The following is a 23,674-nucleotide window of genomic DNA, read 5'->3' on the forward strand; positions in this document are numbered from 1 at the left end:
TTGAGCAGAGCTTAATGGTTTTGAGGGGTCTGGGGAACAAACAAGGGTCATGAAGTAGGAGGGCTAGTAAACCATCAACTTGCCACTTCAAAACTAACACCCTAAGAAAAAGATAAATTAGAAATAGTCTGGTCTTAACATCCTTGCTTTAAATCATTTCTATTCCTGAAATTAGATCAAAGTAACCCTATATTGTTGATCATTCTAATCTCCTGCCAAAAGCAAATATAAATCTTCTGAATAAAGGTAACATTATCATACAAGCTTCAAATTATACCCACAGTCATTTATAAACAACATTTGACACTCAATAAAAAGTCACCAGGACAAAAAGGAGTTGAGACAATATATCTATTTTTGTAGAAAACTAAGAAAAACAAAGGGCAATAGGAACAGACTACAGGGATACAAGTTCAAGACTTTAATTATACTATAAACTATTATCAAATTTATTAGACTATAAAGCAAAGTAAAATATATTCAAGAAAATAAAAGATGAAATTGAATATTTCAGCAAAAAGTCAAATACCATAAAATAAGAGCAGAGTGGAAACTCTATAACTGAAAAATAAAAATAACAGAACTTACTACAGCTTTGAAGTATTATCTTGAAATCTGGGATTGTGATACTTCCAGCTTAGTTCTTCTTTTGCAAGATTGCTTTAGCTATGTGGGGTCTTTGTGGTTCCACACAAATTTTAGGATTATTTAGATCTGTGAAAAATGCTGTTAATATTTTGACAGGGATTGCATTGATCTGTAGATTGCTTTGAGTCGTATGGACATTTTAACAATATCTGTTCTTACAATCCATGAGCATGAAATATCTTTCCATTTGTTTGTGTCATCTTCAATTTCTTTCATCAACATTTTATAATTTTCAGAGTAAAGGTCTTTCATCTCCTTGGTTTAGTTTATTTTTAGGTATTTTATTATTTTTAGTGTAGTTGTAAATGGGATTATTTCCTTAATTTCTCTTTTTGTTACTTCATTGTTAGTGTATTGAAATGCAACAGATTGCTGTAAATTAGTTTTGTATCTTGTGACTTCACTGAATTCATTTAACAGTTCCAGTACTTTTTTGGTGGAGTCTTTATAGTTTTCTATATACAGTATCATGTGATCTGCAAATAAGTTTTACTTCTTCCTTACCAATTTGGATGACTTTTATTTCTTTTTCTTGTCTGATTGCTGTGGCTAAGACTTCTAGTACTATGTTGAATAAAAGCGTGAGAGTGGGCATCCTTGTTTTGTTCCTAATCTTAGAGGAAAAGTTCTCAGTTTTTCACCATTGAGTATGATGCTAGCTGTGGGTTTTTCCACACATGGCTTTTATTATGCTGAGGTAAGTTCCCTCTAAATCCACTTTGTTGACAGTTTTTATTATGAATTGATGTTGCATTTTGTCAAAAAGACAAGAACAAGCATTGCTGAGAATGTGGAGAAAAAGGAATCCTCATGCACTGTTGGTGGGAATGCAAAATAGTGCAGCCACTGTGGAAAAGAGTATGGAGATTCCTCAAAACAACTAAAAATTGAACTACCATATAATCCAGTAATTCCACTACTGGATATTTACCAAATGAAAACAAAAACACTAATTCAAAAAGATGTATGGACCCTTATGTTTATTGCAGGATTATTTACAATAGCCAACATATGGAAGCAATCCAAGTGTCCATCCATAGTTGAATGGATAAAGAAGATGTGGTAATGTATACAATAGAATATCACTTAGCCATAAAAAAGAAGAATGAAATCTTGCCATTTGCAACAACATAGATGGACCTAGAGGGTATAATACAAGGTGAAATAAGTGAATCAGAGAAAGGCAAATACTGTATGATTTTACCCATATGTGGAATTTAAGAAACAAAACAAAGAAAAATCAGAACAAACTGGTGGTTGCCGGGGGCAGAGGGGAGGGTGTGAGGATGAAATACATAAAGGGGATTAAGAGTACACTTAGGTTGATGAGCACTGAGAAATGCATAGAATTGTTGAATCATTATATCATACACCTGAGACTAATATAATACTATATATTAATTATACTCCAACTAAAAAAAAAAAATCAATCTGAGCCAGGAAAAAAAAAAAAAAAACAGAACTTAAAGCACTTAAATAATACCTTCCCTGTAGTTGGGTGTGTGTGTATGGAAGGGTGGGGGAAGGGGGATGGTATTGATGTGGAGGGAGGATAAAGAAGCCTTATGGAGTTGTGGAAAAGTTCTATATCACTTTGAATAGAAAAGCTTAATAGTTGGGTTCAATAGCAAATTGAAAATCAGTAAATTGAAAGATAAGTTTGAAGAAAAATCCAGAATTTAGCATGATGAAATATAAACATGGAAAGAGCCAAACAGAGGAAATGAAACATGAGGAATTTTTTAAAAAGGTTTAAAATTTTTATAATAGGAGTCCCAGAAAGAGAGGAGAGAATGTAATGAAGCAATAATTAAAGAAGAAATGACTAAAAATCTTCTAAAATCAACAAAAGATATCAAGCCACAGATTGAAAAAGTCCTAACACTCTTAATGGATCAATCAAACACACATATCCACAGAGAAACACGTAAATTAAAAACACACACGCAATTTAGGTTTATCACAGAAAATCTACTGTAAACCAGACAGAAAGAAAAATATTGTATGGAAATCAACCTAGAGAAGAAAGGCAGATTACATCAAAGACAGTTAGACCAGGGCTGAGCAAACTACAGCCTGCAGGCCAAATGTGGCCTAGCTTCTATTTCTGTAAATAAAGTTTGATTGGAACACAACCACACAGTCACCCATTTATGTACTGTCTATGACTGTATTTGCACTACAAGAGCAGAAGTGAGCAGGTATGACAGAACCTCTATGCCCTGCACGCAAATATATAAGGGAGCTTACTTTATCTGACAAAGGCACTAATAAACCTAAAGGAAAGTTCTACATAGCAGTGAATGTTTAAAATTCCCCTCTGAGATCAGAAAAGAGGTAAAGATGCTCACTATCACTACTTGTATTCAACACTGTCCTGGCTTATAAGTCAAACAAAAGTAATAAAAGGAACAAAGTTTAGAAAAGTAGTTATAAAAACTACTTTGCAGATAATAATTGGGAAGATAGAGTTTCTAAAAGTATCTACAGATAAATGATTAGAATTAGTAATTACAATATTTGCAAGGCTTCTAGACAAAAGAACAACAATAAAAACTATTTCTATGTACCAGCAACAAAGGCTTAGAAAATGTAAAAAAGGAAGGAAAAGAGCAAAAATAGATACAACTTGCAACAGCATCAAAAAGTTTCAAATACCTAGATAAATCTAATTCCCCAAAACTATACATTGAGAGAATTTAAAAACTATAGACCTAAATAAATGGACAGATATATCATGTTCATGGGCTGGAAAACTGAAGTGTATAAATATATCCATCAAACTCATCTTGATCTATGAACTCGAGGCAATCTCAAAAAAATCCCAGCAGGATTTTGTGTTTATATAGAAATTTACAAGCTGCTTGTGCAAGTTATATGAAAAGGCAAATAAAGAAAAGGCAAATCTGCATCATTAAGACGGTGTGGCACTGTCCAAAAAAAAATTTAAACAGACCCTCCACAAAAGAAGACATCCAAATAGCCATAAACAAAAAAGGAGCTAAACATCATTAGTCATCAGAAAAAGGCAAATTGAAAGCACAATGAGGTACCATTACACAGTTACCAGAATAGCTAAAATTAAAAAGACCAATGATATCAACCAAGGCAAGAATGTAGATAAACAGAGCTGGTGGCAACGTTAATTGTTGCTCTGTAATTGCTCTGTAAAACTGTTAGGCAGTATATACTAAAGTATAAATGTGCTTAATCTATGACTCACCAGTTCCACTCTAAAAGTAATGAAATTAGGTACATATGTTCACCAAAAGACATATGTGAGAATGTTCATAGCAGCTTTATTAATGATAGGCAAAACCTGGAAAGAGTCCAAATGTCTGCCAATGGAGAAATGAAATGTTAGAATGGATAAATTGTTGGTATGTTTCTACTATGTCAGCTAAATAAAGACATGAACTATAGCTGCACATGAAACTCATGAATCTCACAGACCTATATTTGAATGAAAAAAGTCAGATCCAAGAGTACACATGGTACGATTGCATTTAAATAAAAATCAAGTTCATATAAAACTAACCTATAGTTTTATGTGTGTGCTGGGGTGGGAGGTGGATAGTACTGATTTGGAGGGAACATAAAGAAGCCTTCTAGGGTGTTGGAAAAGTTCCATATCATGACAGGACGGTGGTTATATGGGTATAAACATGTTAAACTTTACATGTTAAGATTTGTACCCTTTACTACACATGTTATATCTCAATTAAAATTTAAAGGCTAATCCAAATTATTACCCTCTCCTCATCTAAAGTTACTAGTAAGAATGAAAAGGCAAGATACAGTGTGGAAGAGACTATTTTCCCAACATGTAATCATTATGTCTTTCCTACATATAAGAAAAAGACCGACAACTCAACAACAACAACAACAACAACAACAAAAAATGAAAAAGAAGACTTGAAAAACCACTTTTCCAAGAAAGAATTAAGTAATAGCTAATAAATATTTGTTAAGTTACTTACCTCATTAGTATTCAAGGAAATGCAAAGTAAAACTACAAGATACTACCTTAAACACAACAGAATAGCTAAAATTATATCACCTTAATAGCAAATGTTGGCAAGAACACAGAGCAGTGAGAACTTGCACACACTTCTGAAAGGAGGACAGATTGCTGCAACCACCATCAAAAACAATTTGGCTTTATCTACTAAAGTTGAAGATAAGCAGCAATTCTAAGACTAGTTCTTTACCAAACATAAATGGAAAAATATGTGCACCAAGAACCTTGGATAAGAATTTTCAAATCAGCAATATCCATAATAACTCCAAACTGGAAACCTAAATTCCCATCAATGGAAAAATGGATAAACTGTGGTATAATCATAAAGATACTATCATAAAGTAAAACAGCTACCTTTATGTAAGATGACATGAATGACTCGCCTATGCAGTTTTGAGTGAAAGAAGCTATAGGCAGAAGAATACAACATATGATGTACATAGAGATCAAAAATATATAAAACTATAGGGCTAGATTATGATAGTGATTATTTCTGGGAGGCAGTGGGTAGTGAATAGGAGTCATCAAGGGACCTTCTAAGGTGCTGACAATATTCTATTTGACTTGAGTGGTAGTTACACAGGTGTAGTTCTGTGATAATTTACTAAAATTTACATTTGTTTCCTGTACTTTCTCTATGTATATTTTTCAATACAATAAAATTTTAAACAAAAAGTGAAGCCAAACCAAAGCAAACCAAAAATTAAATCTGGTTATATCTATTCGTAATTCTGAGAGTTGGAATTTTCTTTTTTCTCAGCAACAACATAATGAATCAGAACTTTAACTCCTAAGGATTTGGCATGTAAAGTCTTACCCTCACATCTTTAGGTACAAAAATATTAGTTTTCAAAAACTTGTATGGTTGATTTACATCAATAAATCTATCCGCCATTTTTAATCATGTAAATCCCAAGAAATATAACTCCTGTTAGATCAAGTCTAAAATTTTCAGCCTGCCATTAAAGCCTTCCACTAGCTGGCTCCATCTGACCAGTAGAAAATTATCTACTCCTAAGGGACAACTCATTTAGAGAGATGGTAAAAGCCTGATAAATATTTGATGTCTGTGTATATGGTAGGCTACAGAGTGAAGAAGTAACAAAAAGCCATCTATTCTTCCACGGTCCTTAAGAACATTAGTGCTCTGAAGATTTCTAGCTCCAGACAGAAGTCTAGCACTGTGGGGGGGCTGGGTATTTTCATTACATACAATGTATAGTGGGCACTGACATGCAGAAGTATTGGAGAAGATAAAATATAACCAGTTGAAATAGGAAGATGTGGACTATAATAGAAATTTAAATGTTCAGATGCATAGAATACTTCTGTGGGTCCCAAACATTTCAGAGACTTTAAATCATAATTTTAGTAAATACCATCAATAAATATTTTAAATGGTGTTAAAAATAGCCTTTTTCTTTTTTTTTTTTTTAATTTTTTTTTCAACCTTTTTATTTATTTTTGGGATAGAGAGAGACAGAGCATGAACAGGGGAGGGGCAGAGAGAGAGGGAGACACAGAATCGGAAACAAAAATAGCCTTTTTCAATATTTTGAAATCCTAATAACTTTGGGTGAGCCAGTGTTATTAAAATAAATAAACAAGGGGAGCCTGGGTGGCTCAATCGGTTAAGTGTCTAACTTAATTTCTGCTCAGGGCATGATGGGGCTTCCCGCTAGGCATGGAACCTGCTTAAGATTCAATCTCTCCCTCTCCCTCTGCCTCTTCACTGCATGTGTGCATGTGTGCTATCACTCTCTCTCTCTCAAAAAAATAAAAAAAATAAACAAGTAGAATGAGCCAAAAATGAATGAACCACAATTTAATGATGGGCTAATCTGAAAAAATCGGAAACTTTGTGTGATATGACAAATTGGTATACAATATCTGAAACAAAGAACAATTAGCAAATGTAAGAATTACATTTATAATTTATTAGCAAAACTAAAAAAATAACTGGCTTACTGAAACAGAACGTCTTTAAAGTATTTGAAGTATTATTAAGTGAACTCATATTTACATTGGTCTGTAAGGACTACATTCAGCAAATACTGGCATGTGCCATTATTTCAAAGTCCTTAGTGAAACAGAAGATCCAATTAATAGGCTACTGATTCCTAAAAGGAAAATTAGCAGTGTTTAGTCTTGGTTGAAAAGTATATGTCATTAAAATATTAAGTTAAAAATCCAGAGAAATCTCAACATACATGAGCTTTATGATAAGGGTTGTTGTCATTGATTCCTGGTAAATATCTACGTCTTCCCAAAATGGTCTGAACAAATCCATCTCTTTTACAATTCTTCACTGTCTCTCTCATGAAATGATTAATCCCTACAAAGAAAATACAAAAATAATTATAACCAAAGTCCATTCTTAATCTCATTCACTAGCTTCAATATAATGAAATATATCAAAACCCCACCATGATTCTTAACACTATATCACATCATCAAATCTTTGCATATAAACTTTCATTCACTTTTTGTAGACTCAGAAAGTTAGGAACAAAATGATTTTAGAACTCACATAATCAAGAAACCCAAAGCAGGAGGCATCACAATCCCAGATTTCAAGCTATACTACAAAGCTGTAATCATCAAGACAGTATGGTACTGAAACAAGAACAGACACTCAGATCAATGGAACAGAATAGAGAACCCAGCAATGGACTCACAAACGTATGGCCAACTAATCTTTGACAAAGCAGGAAAGAATATCCAATGGAATAAAGACAGTCTCTTCAGCAAGTGGTGCTGGGAAAACTGGACAGCAACATGCAGAATGATCCTGGACCACTTTCTTTTTTTTTTTTTTTTTTTCCAACGTTTATTTATTTTTGGGACAGAGAGAGACATAGCATGAACGGGGGAGGGGCAGAGAGAGAGGGAGACACAGAATTGGAAACAGGCTCCAGGCTCTGAGCCATCAGCCCAGAGCCCGACGCGGGGCTCGAACTCACAGACCGCGAGATCGTGACCTGGCTGAAGTCGGACGCTTAACTGACTGCGCCACCCAGGCGCTCCTGGACCACTTTCTTAAACCAGACAAAAAAAATAAACTCAAAACGGATGTAAGACCTAAATGTAAAACAGGAAGCCATCAAAATCCTCAAGGAGAAATCAGGCAAAAACCTCTTTGATCTTGTGCAACTTCTTACTCAACATGTCTCCAGAGGCAGGGGAAACAAAAGCAAAAATGAACTACTGGGACCCCATCAAAATAAAAAGCTTCTGCACAGTGAAGGAAACAATCAGCAAAACTAAAACACAACCAACAGAATGGGAAAAGATATTTGCAAATGACATATCAGATAAAGGGTTAGTATCCAAAATCTACAAAGAACTTATCAAACTCAACACCCAAAAAACAAATAATCCAGTGAAGAAATGGGCAAAAGACATGAATAGACACTTCTCCAAAGAAGACATCCAGATGGCCAACTGACACATGAAAAAATGCTCAATATCACTCATCATCAGGGAAATGCAAATCAAAACCACAATGAGATACCACCTCACACCTCTCAGAATGGCTAACATTAACAACTCAGGCAACAACAGGTGTTGGCGAGGATGCGGAGAAAGAGGATCTCTTTTGCATTGCTGGTGGGAATGCAAGCTGGTGCAGCCACTCTGGAAAACAGTATGGAGGTTTCCCCAAAAAACTAAAAATAGAACTACCTTACAACCCAGCATTTGTACTACTAGGCATTTATCCAAGGGATACAGGTGTGCAGTTTTGCAGGGACACATGCACCCCCATGTTTATAGCAGTACTATCAATAATAGCCAAAGTATGGGAAGAGCCCAAATGTCCATTGATGGATTAATGGATAAAGAAAATGTGGTATTATATACAATGGAGTATTACTTGGCAATCAAAAAGAATGAAATCTTGCCATTTGCAACTATGTGGATGGAACTGCAGGTTATTATGCTAAGTGAAATTAGAGAAAGACAAAAATCATATGACTTCACTCATATGAGGACTTTAAGAGACAAAACAGATGAACATAAGGGAAGGGAAACAAAAAAAAAACAGGGAGGGGGACAAAACAGAAGAGACTTTTAACTATGGAGAACAAACTGAGGGTTACTAGAGGAGTTGTTGGGGGGGGGGATGGGCTAAATGGTAAGGGGCACTAAGGAATCTACTCCTGAAATCATTGTTGCACTATATGCTAATTTGGATGTAAATTTTAAAAAAATAAAAAATTAACTTAAAAAAAAAAGAACTAACATAATCAGGGCACCTGGGTGGCTCAGTTGGTTAAGGATTTGACTCTTGATTTCAGCTCAGGTCATGAGCTCACCATTTGTGAGTTTGAGCCCTACATTGGGCTCTGCGCTGACAGCACAAGCCTGCTTGGTATTCTCCCTCTCTTCCTCTCTCTTTGCCCTTCCCCCACGCTTGCTCACTGTCTCAAAATAAATAAACACTAAAAAAAAAAAAAAAAAGAAAGAAATGACATAATCTAACTCTATCACCAACAAAAAATATGAAACCAAACTCCAGAACAGAGCAGGTACTAAAACCTAGGATCTTAAGACTATTCTATGCTACTTTTCATCAGCTTCTTCTGCTCTTTCTGGTTGTGTTAATCAATCCTCTTTTACTGTTTGGTCTTATCACTTCCAGGCTTAAAACATTCTAATAGCTCCTTGTTAGCATCTGAGCTACAATCAAAATAGGACCTAAATGAAATTAATACAAGAATAATAAAAACTTCATTAGGAATATATACGACTCACTTCTTACAATTTAAAAAAATATGTACAGTGTACTTTTCAAACACATTCATATTCCCTATACCAGGATTCATCCTCTGCTCTATAGGCTCATTATTATATCTTACAGATCTCCAGATTGAATTTGTTGCTCCAGGTAGGCCAACTGTTCATTCCTATTTCTGAGCTAGAGAGGTCTTCTCTCCTCAACATCCTTTCTCCGTGCTATTTAAAACATAATCAGGTATACAGACTGTGCTGATATATCTTTATTCATACATGCAATCTCTGCTTTCTCACAGCTCTGCTTATCCTAAATAATTAACATTAATGTCTCCTAACTAAAACCCCTCATCTGAAGATTTCTGCTGTGTGGCTGGTACAGGAGAGACATTTGAGGGGATTGTGGGTGAAAGGAAGGGATAAAATCCTGCCAAGTGAAGCTGTTGGTGATATATGACCACCAGCATAAGAATTTCAGAAAACAGTAAGGCTCTCCCCTTTTCCTCTTTAAGAATTACTATGGTATTGTTGAGTGAAGAGCAAAAAAAAAGGATAAGACTGAAGACACTGCACCTGTACAAATTGTCTTAACTGACTCCTGTCAGAGGCTCTCAAATATTCAGAGATGGAAAGAACTACTTAAAAAAAAAAAAAAAAACAAGCAAAGGGGAAAAAAAGAGAGAGGCAAGTCAAGAAGCAGACACTTAGCTATAGAGAACAAACTGATGGTTACCAGAGGGTAGGTGAATGTAGGGATGGGTTAAATAGGTGATAGGGATTAAGGAGTGCACTTGCCATGATGAGCACAGGGTGATGTATGGAAGTGTTGAATCACTGTACTGTACACCTAAAATTAATCTAACACTATGTGTTAGCCAACTGAAATTTAAATAAAAATTTAAAAAAATCAATTTTGAGGTATAGTTTATATACAGTAGAAGGAACCCACTTAATTTTTAAAATTTGTATATTAATTTTATTTCATTTTATTTTATTTTAATTTACATCCAAGTTAGTCAGCATATAGTGCAACAATGATTTCAGGAGTAGAATCCAGCAATTCATCACCTACATATAACACCCAGTGCTCATCCCAACAAGTGTCCTCCTTAATGCCCTTGTCCATTTAGCACACCCCCGCAACCCAAAACCCCTCCAACAACCCTCAGTTTGTTCTTTGTATTTAAGAGTCTCTTATGTTTTGTCCCTCTCCCTGTTTTTATATTATTTTTGCTTCTCTTCCAGATATGCTTCTCTTCCAGATGTGTTCATCTGTTTTGTATCTTAAATTCCACATATGAGTGAAGTCATGATATTTGTCTTTCTTTGACTAATTTTACTTAGCATAATACACTCTAGTTCCATCCACATTGTTGCAAATTCTTTTTGATCACCGAGTAATATTCCAGTGTGTGTGTGTGTGTGTGTGTGTGTGTGTGTGTGTGTGTGTGTATACACACACTACATCTTCATTATCCATTCATCAGTTAGTGGACAGTTGGGCTCTTTCCACACTGGCTATTGTCGCTAGCACTGCTATAAACATTGGAGTGCATGTGCCCAGAAGGAACGCACTTTAGGTGAACAGTTGGATGTATTTTAACAAATGAATGCACACTACAAGATATGAAACATTTATATCACCTTTATAGTTAGATCCCCATTATCAGCCAAAAAACTCATTGATCTGCTTTATGATACCATATCTTGGTTTTTCATATTCTTAAAAATTCATAAAAATTGAATTGTACTGCATGTTCTCATTTGAATCTGCCTTCTTTTGCTAAATAGTATTCCATTGCAGAGATATACCAAAATTTGTTTATCCATGATCCTGTTCATAGACAATTTGGTTGTTAGGAATAAAACTGCTATAACATTCACATAGCAGTCTTTCTCTTGCTGTTTTCATTTTTCTTGGGCAAATACCCAATAGTAGAATTGCCGGATCACATAATTATCTGTATGTTTAACTATGAAAGAGCCATACTGTTTTCCAAAGTGGTTGTACCATTTGACAATCCTACCAGCAATATAAAAGGGATACAGTGTTTTTAATTTTAGCCATTGTAGTGTTTTTGTAATGGTGTCTCTTTGTGGTTTTCATTTGCTTTTCCCTGATGACTAATAACAATAATATTTGATGTTGTCATTCATATATTTTCTTTTGAGAAAAGTCTTTTCAAATCTTTTCACCTTTATTTTATTGGATTGTTTGCTTTCTCACTATTGGTTGTAAGAATTTTTACATATTCTGGATGCAAGTTCTTTGTTGGATAATAGGAACTGCAAATATTTTCTCTTCTGTGGTTTGCCTTACATTTTCTTTTATTATTTACAAAAATTTTTTTTAATGTTTATTTATTTTTGAGAGAGAGAGACAAAGTGTGAGCTGGGGAGGGGCAGAGAGAGAGACAGAGAGAGAGACAGAATCTGAAGCAGGCTCCAGGTTCTGAGCTGTCAGCACAGAGCCCAACATGGGGCTCGAACCCATGAACTACAAGATCATGACCTGAGCCAAAGTCGGACGCTTAACCAACTGAGCCACCAAGGCACCATGCCTTACATTTTCTTAATGGTATCATCTATCAATGTTTATCTTTTATGGTTAATTCAGTGTAATTATCACCTAAGAAATCTTTGCCTACCTCAATGTCACAAAGAATTTTCCCCGTTTTTTCCTTCTGAAGATTTGTAGTTTTAGATTTTACTTTTAAGTCTATGCTCCATATCAAGCTAATTTTTGAATAAAGTATGGGATAAAAGTTGAAGTTACTTTTTTTCCATACTAGTATTCAGTTGTTCTAGAACCAATTGTTGACAAGATCATCTTTCCTACATTGAATTACCATGGCAACCTAATTGAAAATCAAACCACCACATATATATATAGGTCTATTTCTGAACACTTTATTGTGACCCATTGTTTGCCATGTCTACACTTATGCCTATATTGATTATTGTAGTTTTATAATAAATTTTGAACTCAGGGGGTGTTAGTATTCAACATTATACTTTTCCTCCCAAGATTTTTCTCATTATTCCAGGCCCTTTGAATTTCCAGATAAATTTAGAATAAGCTTGTCAAATTCTACACAAAAGTCTAATGAAATTTTGATTGGAACTAAGTTGAATCCATAGAACAATTTATAGAGAACTGTCATCACAACAATATTGTACCTTCTAATAAATTAACATGGTAACCCTCACATTTATCTAAGTATTCTTAAATTTCTCTCAGGATTGTTTCAGAGTTTTCAATAAAGTCTTGCACATACTGTTAGATTTATCCCAACTATTTCATGTATTTTGGTGTGATTGAAATGGTTTTATTTTTACTTCATTCACTAATTATTGCTCATAAAGATACAACTGAATTTTACAAATTGACCTTGTATGATGGGACCTTTCTAAATTTAGTTATTTGTTCTAGTAGTTGTTTTTGTAGAATTCATATGATTTTCTATGTACAAGATCATGTCATATGTGAATAAATTCTTTTTGGGGATTGAGGACAAGGTTGACTATAAAGGACTATGAAGTAGCTTTCTGGGGTGAAAGGGTAATGGTTCCATATCTTGGTTGTGATGCAGATTATATAACTGTGCATTTGTCAGAATTCATACAAATCACATCTGAAAGGAATGAATTTTACTGTATGTAAATTGTACTTCAATAAATGCCAAAAGAAAAGATAATTTAAAATGGTAATACTCAAACTGCTCTATAACAGCAATTGTTCTTTCATAGTGTCTGGTACATTTAATCAATGGTTTATTGTTTTGAATTAAAGCTATCTAAACCTACAGCACAGGGCAATTCCAAGGCTTTATGAGATATTCACAATGACATAGTAGCATATACATCAACTGGATTTTGTTATTCCATTTCTGATCCTACTTTTATTAAAAAAAAAAAGCCCATCTTAGTAATGATAAGGTTAATGTTATTTAATTAATAATACCTAACAAAAACTTTTGAGTAATAGAAATGTTAACAGAAAATTTTCTAACACTAATTTTTTTCAATTAATATGGCAAGATAGTTGAAGGATAGCATCTAGAAGATAATTGGCACTCCAGGTTTATCTACCTGTATATCTGGATTTGAATGAATCAATGTAGCAGGCAGCATCATTTTCTTTAATGCCCATCTGCTCTCCCAAAGATTTAGCTCCCATTCCATAAATGATTCCATAGCAAATCTGAAAAGAAGTCATTACACTCAGTGAGTAAATTAAAGGTGATCACTATATAACATGCAAATATAAAAGGTTCATGAGGCTTGAAATTTGGTCCACTTTTTATTTCATAGTGAGTCAAAAATGATTAGATCTGTTTTTGGTAGGTTAAATTCATAGAACCTGACATCCAGTGAACATCTTTTCTCTTTTCTGCCTTTTAGGAATACTTTCGGGTAGGGAGGAAGGGGGAAATACGAATAAATGTGAATATGTGTGTGTTTTAAGAAAATAATACTAGTGATTTAAAAGGGAAGATTTATTCCTGTTATTTAAGCAGTAGTCTTCAGAGCGGCTTTCTGCTCCCATAATACCATATTAACTTCTGCTTAAAGCAGTGTCCAGGAGTCAAGAAAGAGAAGCATTACAAACATTCGTCTCCTGGCCCTTGCATAGGACTAATAGAGTAGGAAGTGGTGGCTTCATGGTTGGAAAATAGGGAAGACTTCACTGGAAATAAATATGCTTTCCGCTTCACCACCACCTGAAATCCCACAATTGCAGAATTCTTTTGGGTTAAATGAATTCCTGAGGAAATTTTGGGAGTAATGGAAGGAGATGGTCTAAATAGGTCAGTAAGGACACTGTAATTTAATAATGAATATTGCCTGGGTTCAAATCCCAATTCCAGCATTTACACAAGCTACCTAAAGTCTTGTAACTTGATTTCTTCATCCATAAAATGAAGATAGTAATACCTGTATCATGAATTGTGAAGATTATGGAGTTATTATTTATAAGTGTTTAGGAAAATTCCTGATATAAAGCAAGCTAATATAAATGTCATTAAATATAATTTAGAAGATAACTTGCAAAAAATGATTATCAGAATTCCAAAATACTTTTAATGTGATAGGATGGCTAGAAGTTTTTGTTTTTTCCATTTTTTTAATGTTCATTTATTTTTGAGAGAAAGAGAGAGCAAGCAGGCAAGAGGCAGAGAGAGAGGGAGACACAGAATCCAAAGTGGGCTACAGGCTCTGAGCTATCAGCACAGAGCCCAATGCAGGGCTTGAACTCGTGAACCATGAGATCATGACCTGAGCCGAAGTCAGACGCTTAACTGACTGAGCCACCTAGGTGCCCTGTAATGTTTATTTATTTATTGAAAGAGAGAGAGAGAGAAAGACAGAGAACAGGGGAGGGGCAGAGAGAGAGGGAGAGCAAGAGAATCTCAAGCAGGCTTGCACTGTCAATGCAGAGCCCTGATGCAGGGCTCAAACTCATGAACTATAAGATCATGACCTGAGCTGAAATCAAAGAGTTGGACACTTAACTAACTGAGTCACTCAGGCATCCCCCTATCTTTTTAAATACATTGAGAGAGGTTTTTTTTACCTTCTTTTTTCTTTCCCTTTTTGGTGTTTTTACATTTTATTTTTTTGTGACTCCTCCTCCTTTTTTTTTTTTTTTTTTTTTTTAACTCAGAAAGTACACAGCACTTTCTGAGATCTCAGCCAGAGCCAAGGAGTTCAGTGCATGGTGACTTAGGAAGAAAAATTGACATAGCATAAACACCATTAAGTCATGTAAGAACCTATTAAATAGAGGCAGATATCATCAGTGCATGAGTGTTTATATGGAGACAGAATGTCTAAGTTCTGGCATTCTGAACTTATCTTGGCTCCACCACTTACAGCTGTATGACTTTAAGTAAATTACTAACTTTTGGTGCCTTTGTTTACTCCTATATAAAATGGGAATAATAATAATACCTATTTTATGGGTTTATTATTAATATTAAATACTGGAACATTACCTATTTTACTTAGGGTTTGATTCTTGCTGAATGCAGAACCCCAGAAGAGATTCTTAAATAGAAAGGGCAAAGCTGGCTTTCTAAACAGTGGAAGAGGGGCACCTGGGTAGCTTAGTCAGTTAAGCATCCGACTTCAGGTCAGGTCATGATCTCACAGTTCGTGAGTTTGAGCCCCGCATCAGCCTCTGTGCTGACAGCTCAGCCTGGAGCCTGCTTCAGATTCTGTGTCTCCATCTCTCTCTGTCCCTCCCCTGCTTGCACTCTCTCTCTCTCTCAAAAACAAATAATAAACATTAAAAAAATTTTTTTAAAGTGGAAGAAACAAGTGCTGGTGCTAAATAGGCAATGTTGAGAGGAAGTGTTTCATGCCTAATGAGTGAGTCAAGAATTATAGTTGCGAGTAACTAGAAGTATAAATGTAAAACTAACACATAGGATCTTAAAGGTGGGAGTAATGTTCGTTTGCCTCAGCCAGCAATCCTATTCTCTGAAAAATGGCATCAGATTTCCCACAGGCCATGAGGTAAAAAAAAAAAAAGAAAAAAAAAGTATCAATGTTAATCCAGGCCAGGAACTAATACGGACCCACTTGAAAAGTCCAAGGGCAGTGTAAAATTTCACATGTGGATTAGCTAACCAAAGGCCTCAAAAAGCTATGTTATTAATTATAATCTACAGCTCAATTTTTATTTTTCAGTAAACATTTAGAAAGCACCTGTGAAAATAAAGATGAAAATATGAATGCTTACAGACTACACAGAAATTTTTAAAACACACACACAGGGACACCTGGGTGGTTCAGTTGGTTAAGCATCTCTTGATTTTGGCTCTAGTCATGATCCCAAGGTCGTGGGAGTGAGCCCACATCACGCTCTGGGCTAAGTGCGGAGTCTGCTTAAGCTTCTCTTTCTCAGGGGCACCTGGGTGGCTCACTTGGTTGAGCGTCCGACTTCGGCTCAGGTCATGATCTTACAGTTCATGAGTTTGAGCCCCGCATCAGGCTCTGTGCTAACAGAGCCTGGAGCCTGCTTTGGATTCTGTGTCTCCCTCTCTCTCTGCCCCTCCTCTGCTCATGCTCTGTCTCTCTCTCTCTGCTCTCAAAAAGAAATAAACATTAAAAAAAATAAAAGATTCTCTTTCTCTCCCTGCCCCCTACCCTGCTCTCCCACTCACGATTCCTCTCTCTCTAAAAGAAACCCCACCCAAACACAAATATACATAAATAACAACTACCACCACCACCACAATATCTACCACTAATGCAGATGGCTTTCCTCACACTAAGTTGCCTCAGACTAAATCTACCTGATTCTTTTTACTGACTCTATTGAGGAAAGTATAATGAATACCATGAGACAGGCTCAGGTGAATGTGATTTGAAAGATCCAAGATGGAGAAATCATTCCTCCACTGCAAATGATCAAGGCAATTTTTAAATTTTTTTAATCATTAAAATTCCCATTTATGTTCAACATGCTCACTAAAATCACCTGCTTTGCTTGTTGCCTCAGATCATCCCCAACAGACTCTGGCTCAATCATCTTCCACTCAGCGGCAATACTCCTGAAAACATCAGTTCCAGTGTTTAACACTTGAATGAGACGCCGATCATGAGATAAATGAGCCAAGATCCTCAGTTCAAGTTGAGAGTAATCCGCAGCTAATATTAAGCCACCTGAAACAGAAATTATTTTAGAAAAGCTGGTACAAAGATAAATCCAGGTTTTATAGAATTGAACGGGAAGACAGAAATTTAGTTCTAACCTAAACCATAAGATATGTGTCCAAAGTTTAAAATCTTGCTTTTAACATGATGCAATTCAGTTCTGTGACTTAGATCATAATTTTTCTGTTTGGCTTTCAAGTATATGTATTATGTGTAAAGCCACCCCTGACCTCTGCCACTTAACCACTATAGTAGTGCTTTCCTCAGTGTTTCCACAGCACCTGATACACAATCTAAAATGGTTCTTCCATGCCTCTCCCACGTAGCACAGAGCCATTAGAAATGGGATACTTATTTTTCCTTTTCATTCTATAGAAAATCCTTTAAATGGTTGTTGAATGAATGAATGAATGAATGAAGAAACTGATTTGTAATATGTGCACATTTTAAGTGGGCTGGAGAGAAACATTCAATGGAAACAATCCTCTATGACTTGGAGGATTCAGAAAGTTTACCTATGGAATAGAAATAACTGGGTTAGACACACATGGCAAAAACAAAATTTAAAAAATAGTGGTAAAGTGGCACCTGGGTGGCTCAGTCAGTTAAGCGTCCGGCTTTGGCTCAGGTCATGATACCATGGTTCATGAGTTTGAGCCCCTCATCAGGTTTCAGATCTTCTGTCCCCTCTCTCTCTATCCCTGTCCTGCTTATGCTCTCTCTCTCAAAAATAAATAAACTTTTTTAAAAAATCATGGTAAAAAAAAAGTAGGAAAAATATTTACAACTGATATCACAAAAGATTCATTGTCATATTATAAAAAAGACATGCTACAAATCAAGAACAAGACAAAATATAAACAAGCAGTTCACAGAAATAATCAAAAGAACCTTAAACATACTAAAGAATGCTTGACTTCATTCACAATAAAAGAAATGCAATTTAAAACTATAGCAAGGAATAATTTTTCTCTACTTAAATTGCAAAAATCCAGAAGTCGGACAGTACGTTCTGTGGCAAAGCTAAGAAAGGAACACTCAGATATTGTTACTGGGAACTAAATGGTTATTCTCCCCCATTAAATTGCAATTCAACAATACCTACCAATTAAACAGATTTACTCTATGATTCAGCAAACAAACCCACAGTTTTCTGCTACACAGATTACCTGCACAGAGATTAAACTGATTTATGTTCAAAATTATTTACTGATCATCACAATTCTTCAGTATAAAAACATTAAGTGAAGAAAGGCATACAACAGTGTATATGGAATCCTTGTTTTTGTGTAAGAATAGGGGAAGGAATTATATATTCACATTTGCTTATATCTGCATAAAAAATACAATGAGGACATGTAAGAAACATATATGAATGAGGTTATCTAGAAGAGCTGCAGACAATAGGACAACTAGGGCAGGGAAGGAAATAAAACTTCTTAATATATTTTGATTTTATACATTTTTATTTCTGAACTATGGTAAATACATAAACAATTCAAAAGTATATAAGTAATAATTTAAAACAAATGACCACAACGTTTATGGCCTTCCTGCCATAAATAAGATAAACTCACAAAATATATGAAATAAGTATTTTCAGATGTTGGACTTAGTACAGGACTACAATCCTTAAGAAGTAGGGAGGAGGGAAAAGATGAGGTGAGTCATGCAAGTGTCTTAGGGTTCTGAAAAGAGGAACTTACCAGAATGCATTGCAGGGAAGGAAGGATGAAACAAAGCACTATGATCTCTCCGAGATGAGGAAGCAGAGACTAGAGTTTGTGCCTACTGAGGGAGCTAGAATTTGTGGAAATTTGGAGAAAGGAGTTGTACATAAGAGGAGCACCACAAATATGCACAGTAATCCCTTTGGACTTTTAACCAAATACTAAAGAAGGGAGATAGTTCAGGAAACCAGGCAAAGAACCAATACTAAAGGAGTAACTATTACTGAAGAAACAACCACCATCACATAGCTGTCAGCTGAACAACTACTTGAACAACATCCTCTTGAATGTTGAGAGATGTTCAAGCTGTGACCAGACTTAGTGGACAGACCTTGTTAACCACTTGAGCACCAAGTACAAACCCTAGCAAGGCAGCACCTTACAATCAGGACTAATCTAGCCCTGGGGTAAAGGCCACTCTAAACATTTGCTAACAAAGCTTAAAAAAAAATCTCAAAATGATCAAGCTGAATGTGAAAGTAAATTAAGTGTCTGCCAGAGAAAATGTTATTAATGAAGACTACAAAATCCCAAGAGTCAGTAATGTAGCAACCGTAATGTCCAATATATAATAATAAAAAAAATACTAGACATATGAAGATCCAGGAAAATGTAACTGACCAGGAGAGTCTTTAATCAATAGCAAAATGACCCAGAAATTACAGAGATGATGGAATTTTAAATAGCTACCATAGATAATGTTCAGGAATTTAAAGAAACATGAACATAATGATGTAACAAATAATGAAATGCAATAAGGTAATAAAAACTAGACAAAGAAATCAAATAAAAATTCCAAAGCTAAAAATATCTGAAATGTAAAATCCACCAGAAGGATGTGACAGTAATTAGACACTGTAGAAGAGAAGATCCATGAACATTAAAACAGTCAATAGAAAATATGCATTATAGCACAGGATTGGGAGGAAAAAAAAAAGGAAAGGGAAATAAAAAAGAAGAAAGCTTCAGGGAATTTTGGGGCAATACCAAGTGGTATTACATATGTATATTTGGATTAATAGAAAGGAAGGAGAGAGAGATATGAACAAAAAAATATTACAAGAAATAATGGTTGAAAATGTTCCAAATTTACTGAAAAATATAAGCACATAGATTAAAAAAAAGCAAAATGATGCCAACTGAGGAAATTCAGCAAATTCAAAAGTCTTACAAGCAAAGCATGAAAAACTACCCAGAGACTTGCGCCCAAATCAAATTGCTAAAATTGAATAACAAATAAAATTGAAAAAGCATCCAAGGAAAAGTTATATTATGCTTAGAAAAAGAGCAAGAAAAATGGTGGAGTACTTCTCATCAGAAATAATGCAACCAGAAGCTAGTGGAAATATATAAAGTGATGAAAGAGAAGGACTGTAAACCAATAAATCTATGTCAAATAAAATTATCATTCGGGCGCCTGGGTGGCTCAGTTGGCTGAGCATTGGACTCTTGATTTTGGTTCAGGTCATGTTCCCAGAGTCGTGGGATTGAACCCTGCATCGGGCTCTGTGATGAGTGTGGAGTCTGCTTAAGATTATCGATCTCTCTCTTCCTCTGCCCCTGTCCCTGACTCACCTTCTCTCTCTCTCTCAAATAAAATTAAAAAAAATAAAATAAAATAAATTATCTTTCAAAAGTGAGGATAAAATAAAGACACCTAGAGACATGGGAATGCTGAGATAAGTCGTTGTCAGTAGATCTGCACTACAAGAAACCTTAAAGGAAGTATTCTGGAGGAAGTACTTTAAGATTCCGTGAATTACTCCAAGAAATGAAAAGTGCAAGAAATGGTAAAAATGGACAGATAGGAGAGACGCTTTTTTATTTGATTTCTTTGAAAGATTATAGACTGTTTCAAGCAAGAATAACAGCTAGATAGTAGAATTTATATGTCATAGAAATAAAACCTATTATAAAAGAGGGGAAATGGAAAAAACTCCTTATATTACAGATGAAGTAGTATAAGGTTATTTGAAGATAGTTTGTGATGGGATGCATATTGTAAACTCTAGAATATATAGGATAGTTAATAAGACAGTGGAGAAAATAAAAAGAATAAAAAGTAGTCACTTAAATCTTTAAAAAAGAATAAAAAACAGATAAATAAAACACAAATAACAAGAGAGTAGACTTAAACCAACCATATGCCAATTTTTTTTTTTTAAGAGTTAGAGAGAGTGAGTGAGCACAAGCAGGGGAGGGGAAGAGGGAGTAGGAACGAGAGAAGCTTACACCAGCTCGATGCTTAGCTTAGATATAGGGCTTAATCTCATGTCCCTGAGATCATGACCTGGGCCCAAATCAAGACAGACGCTCAACTGACTGAGCCACTCAGGTGCCACACCAATAATTACTTTAGATGTAAATGGACTAAACACTAAATATATGTGACAGAAATTTTCAGATTTAATCGATATATCTTTAATTTCAATAAACTTAAAAAATGTAAACAAAACCAGTATAAAATAAGGTCATGTTAACACAATTTTATTGTTTAGCTAAGAATAAATTGATGAACAAATAAACAAAATGAAGTATATACATGCAAATATTATTCAGCCTTAAAAAGAAAGGAAATTCTGACATATACTACAACATGGATGAATCTTAAAGACATTATGCTAAGTGAAATAACCAGACACCAAAAGACTAATACTGTATAATTTCACATAGATGAGATAGCTAGACTAGTCAAATTCACAGAGACAGAAAGTAGAATGGTGGCTGCCAGGGGCTGGGTAGTGGTGGGAAGAGTTATTTTTTAATAGATGTAGAGTTTCAGTCGTGGAAGATGAAAAAGTTCTGGAGATGGATGGTGGTAATGGCTATACAACAAGGCAAATGTACTTAATGTCACAGAGCTAAATACTTAAAAATGGTTACAATGATATAATGCTGATAGTTCATACTTAAAGCAAAACTGAAAATTACCAAGCAGGTTATGTTATCATAGACCTGAATTCACCATTAGAACATTAAGTTTCTGACAGAATTAAAATAAATTCAGAATGCACTCACTCAGACCTAACAGCTGGCAAAAGATAAAAGAGCAAATATGTATACAAATAGTAGGGATGTTTAGGAGTTAGATCGTGACTTTCAAATGTTTTATGACTAGAGTTTATAGCCAGAGTTAAACCTTTTTATGAAAAGTATATGACTAGAGTACTGAGGAGAGGTCAGGCACTGGGAGGACAGCCTTGGGGACTAGCCCCTGCACTAGGAAGCAGCGGTGTGGAGAAGAGGAGGAGAAACAGAATAGCAAAGCAAGTCAGAAAGACAAAAAAAAAAAAAAAAAAAAAAATGTGCCCTTGAGATCAAGGGAGGACAGAAATTGAGGAAAGTAAGGGTTAATGAACAGTACAAAAGCTGTACAGAAGTCAAAGAGGACAAGGACTAATGGTATCTGCTGGACTTTGCCAAAAGGTCTACAATGACCTTGGAAAACATGGTTTCAGCAGACTGCTGCCGATAAGCTTACACCACAGAAGTTTCCCACAGAGCAGATCATGAAGACAATGATGACTGACAACCTTGCAACACAAAGGGGAAAAACAGGCTACATTGAAGAGAGGAAAGGGGGAGCGACCAATGCATCCTTCTGAGTCTTATTCATAATGCAGGCTTTATCAGTGCTTTGAAAACCATTCCCACAGCAATGAGAAGTTCAGAAAACCATCAGCCACCTTACCTGGGAAAGGTACAAAGGCATGTCGCATGCTGACTGAAAAGGGCATTCCTCTGTCTGAGGCTCTCTCCTCCATCTGTGCCTGGTGTCCAGAGTTCAGGCTGCAACTCGTCTTCTTTCTTCCTCTGTCATGAAAACAACATCAGCAGCTGGACATGAAGCAGTCTCAAATATATGAAAAAGGTCTCATTTTTCAGTAAAGTCAATAGTTCTATCTAAGAAACTTAAAAATCTTATCATTTGAAACTCACTTTAAAGCTTAACAAAGCTACTAGATTTTCTTTTTTAGCAAATATTCAATTAAACAGGAAGTAAGACATTTCTGCAACAGCTTCTGCCACAAACTGCTTCTGAAACAATTACTGATATTTAGCTCAAATCAACAAATTGTTTTGACCATATGTAATTATCTATGCTGTTTCTTTCCATCAGGTGTATATGGCGAAGGCAGGAGGGGATGTTCCTGACACAATTAAAAAACTCTTCCCTTTAGCGACTGAGTTAATAAAGCACATCATGCTGATTGATTTAATTAGTGGCCTAGGTTTTCAGCCTTTCACCATCAATGAGCATCTTTATAGACAGACTCAGGATGTTAAACGGATAGCACCTAGAATAGAAATATATATGCCCAAGGGTGCCTGGGTGGCTTAGTCGATTAAGCCACCAACTCTTGATTTCAGCTTAAGTCATAATTTCAGGGGTTGTGAGTTTGAGCCCCCACTAAGGGCTCTGTCTCCGGCTCCTCAACGGAATTGGGGCTCCACGCAACATGGAGCCTGCTTGGGATTCTCTCTCTTCCTCTTTCTCTGTCCCTCCCTGTGCACACGCACACTCTCTCTCCCTCAAAATAAATAAACTAAAAAAAAAAAAAAAAAAGAAATATGTATGCCCAGAACAAAAAATTCATCATTTCATTATTTTGTCCAATAAAATAACTAATTTCATTATTTTGTCCCAACGGCTGTTTTTGAACCATTCATACTCACAAAAGTATATTAACACAAATATAGAGAAATAACGTCTACCTGTATGTGGGAAGTAGGCCTTTGCCTAGGGCTTGAGAAGGTGGGCTTTCCCCTACTAGTGTTGGCATTTCGATCTCAAAATCTCTTGGCACGTTCTGAATATTTGGTTCTGTAAAGGTTATTCGTCCTAAAATCAAGCAGAATGAAGACATAAAATTGA

General features: G+C 35.3%; 1 protein-coding gene across 1 annotated transcript in view; it reads right to left on the bottom strand.

The window, feature by feature from the left end:
* The window catches only part of POLQ (DNA polymerase theta), a 94,063-nt gene that overhangs the window by 7,139 nt on the left and 63,250 nt on the right, over positions 1-23,674 (bottom strand). Inside the window, exons 18-22 of the mRNA XM_040485034.1 lie at positions 23,515-23,641; positions 22,490-22,611; positions 16,893-17,077; positions 13,496-13,607; positions 6,880-7,004 (exon numbers count right to left, since the gene is read on the bottom strand). Coding sequence (XP_040340968.1) covers positions 6,880-7,004; positions 13,496-13,607; positions 16,893-17,077; positions 22,490-22,611; positions 23,515-23,641 — 671 coding nt within the window. The remainder of the gene's footprint in view (positions 1-6,879; positions 7,005-13,495; positions 13,608-16,892; positions 17,078-22,489; positions 22,612-23,514; positions 23,642-23,674) is intronic.

Source organism: Herpailurus yagouaroundi, unplaced genomic scaffold (assembly GCF_014898765.1).
Source record: "Herpailurus yagouaroundi ecotype Mexico unplaced genomic scaffold, PumYag 162, whole genome shotgun sequence".
NCBI classification, from domain to species: domain Eukaryota; kingdom Metazoa; phylum Chordata; class Mammalia; order Carnivora; family Felidae; genus Herpailurus; species Herpailurus yagouaroundi.